At 52.8% G+C, this 9884-nt stretch overlaps 1 protein-coding gene across 3 annotated transcripts in view; it reads right to left on the bottom strand.

Annotated features, from left to right (window-relative positions):
* Positions 1–4339: 4339 nt before the first annotated feature.
* The window catches only part of FHL1 (four and a half LIM domains 1), a 45175-nt gene continuing 39630 nt past the window's right edge, over positions 4340–9884 (bottom strand). For 2 of the 3 annotated variants that reach the window (XM_045288364.1, XM_004713372.2), the window contains 5 exons: positions 9342–9523; positions 8649–8823; positions 7781–7950; positions 7090–7276; positions 4340–5883 (listed from right to left, as the gene is read on the bottom strand). In XM_045288364.1, the coding sequence (XP_045144299.1) occupies positions 5729–5883; positions 7090–7276; positions 7781–7950; positions 8649–8823; positions 9342–9523 (869 nt within the window). In that variant the 3' untranslated portion in view covers positions 4340–5728. Of the gene's footprint in view, positions 5884–6299; positions 6500–7089; positions 7277–7780; positions 7951–8648; positions 8824–9341; positions 9524–9884 lie in introns of all 3 variants that reach the window. The other variant, XM_004713370.2, reaches the window with a different exon arrangement.

Here is a 9884-nt window from a genome sequence, read left to right on the forward strand (position 1 = left end):
CTCAAAGGGTCAGTGTCAGAGGAAGTCAGCCTTTAACAACCGAAGGGTCAAGAGGTGCAATTGTATGGTTACACTATACAAAGATCATAGTAAAGTCATAGAGAATAGGAAAGATAGGAGAGGGAATAAAATACAGGCGTCAGACACATTTTACGGTAGCAAGCTCACCTCAGTCCCTCTTGATGGTCCATATAGAGATGAGAGAAGAGAGGGCATCTTTTCTGTCTTGGGATATTTATAGGTAGCCATAAGACATGCATATTCAGTAGTTACATATGTCACAAGGTGGGTGGAATCTACAGTAAGGTCCTTGAGCTCACAGGTGAGGAAACCTAGTACCTGCATTGGGGGAGGGGATGAGGGGGGCTGGGTAACACAGTAGAAGAGATAGCAACAGGATGTCTGCTTCTATATATAGAGAAAATCAACCACGTGCTCACTTAAAGGCAGCATAGCTGTTAGGGGAGAATTTTGGGGAATGCTATTCAAAGCAGGATAATGCACTTGGACTTTAACTTACCAAAGTGGTGGCTTTCGGTGGACCAGGGTAGAAATGCCCCAGTGAGTTGCTGAGAATGAAAGTCTTTACTGGAGTAGAAAACCTTGTCTTTCTCTCGAGGAGCAGCTGGTGGTTTTGAAGTGCTGACCTTGAGGTTAGTGGCCTCCTCAGCTCAGGTGTGGGGCTCTTTCTCGCTTGTAAGAGGTGGAGCTACAGCTGCTTCAGTAAGGGAAGGCTCACTCACTGCCATGGAGTTGATGCCAACTCATAGCGACCCTATGCGACGCGGTAGAACGGTCCCATGGATTTCAGAGACTGTAACCTTTTAATGGAGTAGGAAGCTCCGTCTTTCTCCAGGGCCACCATTTCACAGGTCAGGGGCTGGGACTTTCAGATTCTAGAGGCAGAGCCAGTGCCCCCTAGGTTCCCTCGGGCAGGAAGTACTGAAGACAGGAGGCTATTCCTGTTTCCATGGGCACAGGGCCACTGACTCCACTCAAAGGGAGCAGCAGTCTCCTAGGATGACGTCCAGGGTCATCACCACTAATGTTCTACGCCGCAGGGGCTAGTCCTCGGTTTCAGGAGGCAGCACCACAGCCAGCTGGCTTCCAGGGACACGACTGTGTTCTCCCAAGAGGGGGCGCATTCCTCACTTTCTGGGGACACGGGAGGCCTAGTCCACTCAAAGGAAACACCATTTTCCTAGATGAGAGGTCCGCGCGCCACTGCCACCATTGGTTCGGGGAGCAGGACCCCACTTCCCTGAGTTGCAGGGTTGGGTGATTCCGGCATGCAAAAGGAACCTCCTCAGTCCTTTAGACTGAGGGAGGGGGCTGCCACCAGCTCAGCTCAAGAGCCTGAACTATTCCTCAGTCTTACGGGCTCGACTCCAACCAGCAGGTTCCAGAGAGCATGGACATGGCTGGCGTGGCTGGAAGGGGAGGGAGGAGGGCATTGCTCCCGTTCAGGGAAGGAGGCACACCTCCACTCAAAGGGAACGGCAGTCTCTTAGGCTCAGTGGGCAGGGGGCTCTCCCCCTTGCTTCTATGGGGTGGAGCTGCCGTCTCCATTCAGGGACAGTTCACCACCTCAATTCAGACCTCGAAGGCACCTAGCTTTCGGGAGGCAGAGGCACGATCTCTTCATTTGAAAATTCAAAAACTCAAAGTCACTGCCAGGGAGTCCATACCGGCTCGTAGCCACCCTAAAAGACGGGGCAGAATTGCCTTGGTGAGTTTCTGAAACTGTTTTTAAAAAGCCACAGCTTGCTCCTGCCTCTCTTTAAGGGCCTTTGCTATTCTTCGCAGTTCCACGGCACATAGCCACTGTTCTCAGAGGAAGGGATGGGGCCACTCCTAAGCCTCAGAGCATGGAAACACCTACTTCACACAAAGCAAACAGCAGTCTTCCAGGTTCAAGGGGCAGGGCCACCACTGTCTAGTTCAGAGGGCAGTGCTGTTCCAGGGTGTCAGGAGATGGTGCCACTGCCACCTTGGTTCCAGAGGTCAGCACTACTGTTCTTTCCATTCAAGTGTCAAGGACACTGACATCTTGGTCATCCCAATGGGAAAAGCAGTCTTCTAGGTTCAAGGCATGGGTCATGGCCATCAGGGTTCCAGGAGTTAGGATCGCCAACTCCGTTGTTATTCCCTCCACTTCAGGTGAAACAAATTCCCTGCCATCAAGTGGATGCAAATTCATAGTGACCCTGTCAGACTGGGTTGAACTGCCCCGGTGAGTTTGTGAGACTGTTTACCGGAGTTAAAACAAAACAAAATACAACACCTTTTTCTCCTGCAGAGTGCCTGGTGGTTTTGAACTACTGACCTGGTAGATCACAGCCCAACGCTTTACCACCCACCAGGGCTCCTCAACGAGAGCAGTAGGCTGCTAAATTCAATAGGTGACGTCACCTCCACCAGGGTTTGAGCGGGTGGGACTGCCCATCTCTTTCATTCAGGAGCTGGGCAATTCCTTTAGGCGGGGCCATAGTCACTTCCGGAGGACGGAACCACTATCTCAATTCAAGGGGTGATGTTAAGCCTCAATTTCAGTGTATAGACAACAAAACAAAACAAACTCACTGCCTAAGAGACTGTAATTCTTCACAGGAGCCAAAGGTCACATGTGTCCCACAGGGAGCAACATGTAACCACTACCCAGCCTAGGACTCCTCTCAGGATAGTCCACTCAACAGGAGCTGCTGTCTCCTAGGTCCAAGGGATGAGGCTACACCTAGGCTTCTTGGAGTACGGCTATAGCCAGCTAGGTTCCACTGGGCAGAGCCACCGCCTCCTCAGCTGAACCTCAAACTTCAAACTCACTGCCTTCGAGGATTCCAATTCATAGTGATCGGTTCAAAGTAGACCTGCTTCTGTGGATTTCCAAGACTGTAAATCTTGGCGGAAGGAGACAGTCTCATTTTCTCTTGGACAGGCGGTGGTTTTGTACTGCTGATCTTGCAGTCAGCAACCTAATACGGCTATTCCTCAGGTTCAGGGGATGAGGTACACCTAGGCTCAAGGAGCGAGGCCAGCACTGACGGGATCCTTGGGCCAGGATCGCCATCTCCTGGGTTCAAGATCAAACTCTTTCATCGTTTCAAGGGATGCGGCCAGTCAGCTAATTCCAGGGAGTGAAGCCACCCTGCCCTCCTGTAAAAGGATAAGGCAGTACCTTAAGGGGGCTGGGTTTTAACAGTACAGCCTCCGTTCAAGGGGCGGGATGACCTCTCAGTTTCAGGAGGCGAGGCCACAACCAACCAGGTTCCTGAGGGGGCACCTTCTGTCCAGCTGGAGGCAAGGGATAAGCTCGCCTTTTCAGAAGGCAGGAGGACGCCCATTTGCTGTCTTAGACGGTCAGCCTCCAGACCCGAGAAAGAAATTTCTGCTTTTACATGCCACCCAGTTTGTGGCCTGTTGTTAAGACATCTTGCAAATGCTAAAGGATTGTCCATTGATTTGATCCTTCGGTATCCGACGGCTCAGATGAGTGTGCAATGGCCGCACTCTACCGGGTCTCTTATGCCGCCCTGATATGCCGTGTGGGGAAGATTCCATGGCCCAAATCACGAGCCTCATCAGGGGTGAACCACACTGATGTGATCTACAAGCACATGGCGAGCTGGGATGAGGGCCCACTTCTCTCTCCCCCACATCCACCCCACCCCTACCTAAAGTATGTGGGCCCAAATGAGCAACCTCAAAAGCCAAACACAATGCCGACTCCTAGAACTGGCCCTGTGAGTTTCCAAACTGTACCTCTTTACGAGAATAGCAAGCCCTGTCTTTCTCCCATGGTGCGGCTGGCAGTTTCAAACTGGTGATCTTTTGGCTCACAGCTCAACTCATAACCACACCACCACCAGAGCCAGAGCTGGGCTCTTATGAGCAAACGGGACAAGGCGCGGTAGTTGAGGACCTAGCAGTGGGTGGCAGAGGTGGGAGGCACAGGTAAAAGGGGTTGCTGGGGAACAAGGAAGCCACGAACAAAAGAGGGACTGTCATTTTCAAATGACATGCCTCATCTAGGATTCCCGTCCCGCCCCACCCCATCATCAGTTGGGCTCGACACAAGTCAAGCCATTATTTTGAAGGGATGTGAAACTTTAGGAAATAGGATCCAAGTTGTTGGGGATTTGGGGGTTGGGTTTGGGCTTGACTGGCTTGCTGTAGCATTGTTTGTTTTCAGTGGCTTCTAGTTCCCCTTGGGGCCACACAATTACTCTGAATTGAGTCTGCCCTGGAAGTACTGAAAGATGCCATTCAGGTTTCTAGATCAGTAGCGTCACCTTCAGAGCACTTCCCCAGGGCAGTATGAAATAAAAGACAGGAGGCAAAGTTATTGATATGCTGCTTTTAATTCGGCCAAGATACACTGAAACATTAGAGAATACCTAATGACAAAATGTAGAAATGAGGCAGCAGCTTCTAGAACCACTCCTACAAGAAGGTTAATATGTACTGTCATTACATGTTGACCTATGGTAGTGTCTCAAAGTATGCAATAGAATAATGTAGAATACAGTAAGGAGGTGAGCCTGCATTTCTTGTAAGCAGCAGGTGGAAATCCGGTTCTGCCCGTGAGAATGAGAGCCTCCCACAACCCCAGATATCCAGTTGAGCTCTTGAGGAAAAGTCCTGGGAGTCACAAGAGAAGGGACTTGGTAGCTATCCCTAACACGGGGACAAAGAGCAGACAACCACTATGTTACAAGTTTCAACTTGCCGTCACTTTGAACTGCCCCGTCTGCGTCGAGAAGGGTACTTTGGCGCCTGCTCAGCGATCCCTCTAGAGCGTTACTGCTGGGAGATGAATTTCAAAACTGCAGGAAGGTCGGAAGGGGGCTAAAATGTCTTCATGCAAGTTTCAAAACTCAAACTATGTCATTATTTATGAAAACAACAGAGTATTAATTAAACATTAAAGAAACTACGAGGGACAGTGGGGTTAGTTTGGTTAAGCTTCCCCAAGCCGCCGCAGTGCCCTGCTCCTTTCTTACAGGCTCGTTGGCTTGGCTCTGCTGATGCTTTTCAAGCCACCTGCCCGGCCCAGGCTCGAAGGGAGGAACACTCAGAAAAGAGACTGCATAGGGAGATCAACGGTTAGTACAGAGGCAGGTCACTTTAGACAGAATTACAGCTACGATGGTCAAATGTTAATTTTTCCTGGAAATCCGTGTTAGTTGTTTGAAAGCACAAAGCAGAGAAGGCAGGCCACAGTTGGGGTGAGGGAGTTCGACCATGCAACATGGGAAATTCTTTGTCTGCTCACGGAGCTGGAGCGAGCAGCCCGAGTTGAAGCAGCCGCTGCAACTCTCTTGCATGTTGTGTGACTGCATGGTGGGTCCCAGCGGAGCCGTGACAGCCAGCTCAGTGGGGAAGGGTTAGCGCTTAGGCTTCTTGCTTACATCACTAAGTGGCTAAAGGTTCAGTACTTTTCTGCTCTATGGTAAACATGCAGAAGAGTCAGTCTATCTAAGGTTGCAGGTTTTCATTGCAGCTACAGAGAAGTGAAGTTCGCTGCAGAGTTGCTTTTTGCTAAATCCTAGGATGATCACTGTGTGCCCTTTAGGTGAGTAACACTGTAAAATGGGAGGCAAAAATAAAGAGCGCGACAACGTGGAGTAGGTGAAACACCGCTCTTTCCCTACTGATGGCACAGGGGAAGGGGAGGGCACCAAGAATGCGGTTCAATTTCCATTTTACAGGACAGGGGAGCCCCTGGCATTTACAGCTTTTTGGCACAGTCGGGGCAATACACTTGCTCCCCATGGAACACAAAACGCTTGTTGGCCAGATTCACGGAGCATTTTTTGCAGTGGAAGCAGTAGTCGTGCCAGGATTGTCCTTCATAGGCCACCACACTGGAGCCTTTACCAAACCCTGTTTGAAAACAAAAAAAGAGAAGAGAAGAGACCGCCCAGTGAATACAGGTGAGGCAGCTGCGATTCCAGAGAGATGCAATGACGGCTTGCCCCAACACAGAGCCCACAAGCACGCCAAGCCAGTGCCACCAGGCTCCCGGCCACCCCTCCCTCCACCCTCGCCGCGCACGCTACCCCACGCCACTGCTCCCCTCCTCTGGCGCTCAATGTCCAGTACTGTCCCTCACTGTCCAGGTGCCGGAGCTAGCCAAGGGCTCCCCTGAGTTAAGCCCCCACATTCCCACATCACTGCTAACGTGCTGTGCCACGCACCAACCTCCCAGCATAACCAGTGTCTTTGATTTAGGTCAGGGCCATGGCATCAAAGTGGCCACCAGGAGGCAAACTTGGGCTGTTTGTGGGATGTGCACTTACCAGGCCTCGAGGAGCTGCTAAGCTTCGATTTTTTCTATAAAGAACAACCACCCACGAGGGACAAGTCCTCTCTCCACCCGGATGCCTGCCCCGGATGTTGGCGCTGGGAAACAGGGTGAGAGGCAAGCGTTTCCCGTGGCACACTGGGGGCTTCCTAGCTTTAGAGACTGGGTGGCTCACTCTTGACACAGTCCTTTTCCCTGAGGATGGCAAAAGTCTTCTCAAATGTACATTTCAAGGCTCCCCGGGGGAGATGGGAACATTGGAAGCAGGGGAGGGGCCCAGGGCACTTGGATCGCGGCTGCAAGATGAGGAATGACGTGAGTAGCTGCACTCTGGATTGCAAACCGCTGCTAACAGGCAACTCTGAACCCTACCCTTCATCTACAGGGCATTAGCATCCCAGGCTCGGCTCCCTTGCTCAAGCCTCCCCATCCCCACCACTTTCTCCCCTGCTACCTCTTCCACCCCCACCATCCCTCCACCCCCACTCCCCGCCTCCTCCCCCACCCCCAGCCCCTAGCAGCGCCTGCCTGTGGCCCAGCAGGTCCCAGGCATGTGAACTCTGGCAGCATTGGTCAGCAGTGGTCAGGAAGTGTTCTGTATTGCAAAGGCTAGCCTGGCCTGGGAGAGAATCCAAACTATTGGGAGGCCTTTTGGACCACAGTGGCAAGGGACGAAGGGCATTCTTTGGGGGCTTTGTGGATGATACCGACGACAGGAAAATGAGAGATGGTTACCATGCGCAAAAACCTAGCCTGGCAGACTTAGCAAGGACTCTTTAGCCTACCAGTGATGGGGTTCTTGCATCCAGCACACTTCTTGGCCACAAAGTTCTTGTAGCAATCCACGCAGTAATACTGGTCCTCCACAGCGGTGAAACGCTGCCCAGCCAGCTTCTTAGAGCAGGTAACACACACAAAGCAATCGGCATGCCAGGGCTGATCCTGGTAAGTGATTCCTCCAGATGTGATGGCCTAGACCAGGGAGTGTAGCACCGGATTCAGATTCAACCACCCTTTTGCTGAATGCCTACTACGTGCCAGGCACTGTGCTGGGCGCTTGGGTAGACAGTATCTCATTGAATCGCCACAGCAACCATGGGAGGCAGGCGCAGTTATTATCCCCAATTTACAGATGAAGACCCTGAGGCTCAGAGGAGGCCAGAGCCCCTCTCCGAGGTAACGGAGCAACCCTGAGTGGTGGAGGTAGGCCTCTTAAGCCGGGGCAGCCTGACCCCGAGGGAAGTGCGAGCGCCCCCCGCCACAGCCGATACACAGGCCCCCCAAAGCGGGTGCCCACACAACAGCTGGGTGTGGCCACAGCACTACGTTCTCTACCAGTTTCCTCATCTGACAAGTGAGAATAATAATCCCTACATCACAGGGCTGTTGTGAGGATGGAATGGGATAGTGTGTGTGCAAGTGCTCTGCAAACCGTCCAACACTTGAGCGGAGGGGAGTGCTGCCGTGGCAACGTACCTTATTGCATTTCACGCAATGCTTGGCGAATTTGGCCTCATGGCAAGTCACGCAGTAGAAGTCCTCCCCTTTAGGGAAGAAGCTTCCAGTCCCGATGACTTGGTTGCAGTGGCTACAGGTGAAGCATTCTTTGTGCCAGACGTTCCCCTTGTACTCCACGTTTTGATCTCCTGTGGGGGAAGCAATTGGATAGCCCCACTGACAGAGCTCTGCTTCCACTCAGCTCCCCAGCCAGGACCCGTCCCTGCTCCTCCCTACCCCCAGGTGAGGGAATGCAGTTCCCTGCAGTCCCAGGCCTCGAAGCTTCCAGCTCACCTGCCCATGGGGCCCTGTCTCTAATGTCGGCCTCCTGGCTGTCGCCACCCCAGAGACCTCCGCTTTATGTTTTCAGGATTTGATGCCTAAATTCCCCACTCCCTCTACCCCTCCCCCCACATCAGACTGTGTTGGCCTTTCTGTTTCAATAGGGGAAACAATGCTAGAACCTTTAGCAGAAGGCACCCTAAGGAAGAAGCATGCCCCCCGTCACTTACTATACCCAAAGGAGAAAGTGCTACCTACTTTTCACTTCATGCTCTTGTCACAGTTCTCTCCAGTGTTCTTTAGTTTCCGAGTGTGTGCGTGTGTGCGAGCATATATGTGTACGTATATATACATGTATATATATATGTGTACATATATATGCTAAGGTCTAAAAGCAGCTAACAGCAACATTAGCCCCACCACCGCAAGCAAACCCACATCATCTCTGCCCTTGGGGCCTCCTCCCTGTAGACCAGAAGGGGTCGGGGGGAGGGGGTTGGGAGAGGAGTGGCCTCCAGGGGCCTGTGACCTAGCGGGGGTGGGGGATGGGGAGTGTGTGCAGTACCTGCCACAATCTGCTTGTAGCACCCTTTGCACCTGGGAGACTCCTCCCGAGTGGTGCACTTGTTGCACAGGATCTTGCTGTCCTTGGCCACAAAGGTCTCATTGGCCAAAGGGCGAAGGCACTTGGCGCAGTGGAAACAAGTTTCATGCCAGTAGCGGTTCTTGTAATGCAGTTCCTAAGAGCCAAGCAAAATCGCACAAGCCACCATAAGTCCGTCCCTCGGGTCACTGTGGGGCAGCGGCAGCACCCTTCCCTTTCAGGCAGAGGGCCCCAGTGCTGACTCCTGAGGCTGCGAGTCCTTGACACTTGCCCAGGCCCCCAAGGGGACTGTTCTTGGGAGGGAGCCCAGGGGTACTTGAGTAAGGACGGAGGACTCAGAATTCCATCCCAACTGCTGACAGGCCTCGAGACTGAGCCGAGGTGCAGGACAGGGCCCCTTCAAGGCTAGCCAGTCGGTGACACATCTGGGACCTGTTCCTGGGCCAAGGTTTGTTACCGCATTGCTGAGCCTACACACACACACACACCCACCCCCCCACCCCCCATCTGCCTGTCACTACAGGTCCTACCTTCCACTCAGGTGGCTTACAGTGATGCGGAGAAGCAAGACACAGGATGCTGTGAGGAGGGTATGGGTACACTACACTTAAATGCCTCGTGCCTATCTTCTTGCGACACGGGAGAGGCTGTTACCTTGGCATCCGCACTAATGGGCTTGCGGCATTCCACACAGGTGTTGGCGCAGAACTTGTCAAAGCACTTTAGGCAGCAGTGGTGCCCATCCTTCTGTATATACTTCTTGCCCTGCAGGGAGTCCCGGCAGTAGTGACAATCCATCTTCTCAGACATGGTGCCGACTTTGTAGCTGGAGGGACCTGTGAAGGCAAGTCAGCAGAACCAATGACCAAAGGCAACCAACACCGAGGGGAGGGCGGCTCTGTGTGTGTCCGAGGAAAGCAGTCTGCAGCCAGCGTGCCAGAGCTTCCCCTGAGCCTGGCTGGTCCCCATGTACCAAGTTGACAGACATTATCAATCCCACTCCTGAGGAGATGATACTCTCCCCCCAGAGTCTGGTTTCCCACCACCGGTCAGAAGACTGTGAGCCTTTGGGGTGAGAGAAGCCCCTGCTTGCCAACTCACCAAAGACATGAAGGGTGGGGGTGAAGGGGACGGGGCCAGAGGACTGAATGGGGCTTCTGGAAAGTGCTGGTGTTTTGAGCAGAGCTGCCGCTGCCT

Source organism: Echinops telfairi, unplaced genomic scaffold (assembly GCF_000313985.2).
Source record: "Echinops telfairi isolate 266 unplaced genomic scaffold, ASM31398v2 ScPeMD7_20;HRSCAF=75, whole genome shotgun sequence".
NCBI classification, from domain to species: Eukaryota; Metazoa; Chordata; class Mammalia; order Afrosoricida; family Tenrecidae; genus Echinops; species Echinops telfairi.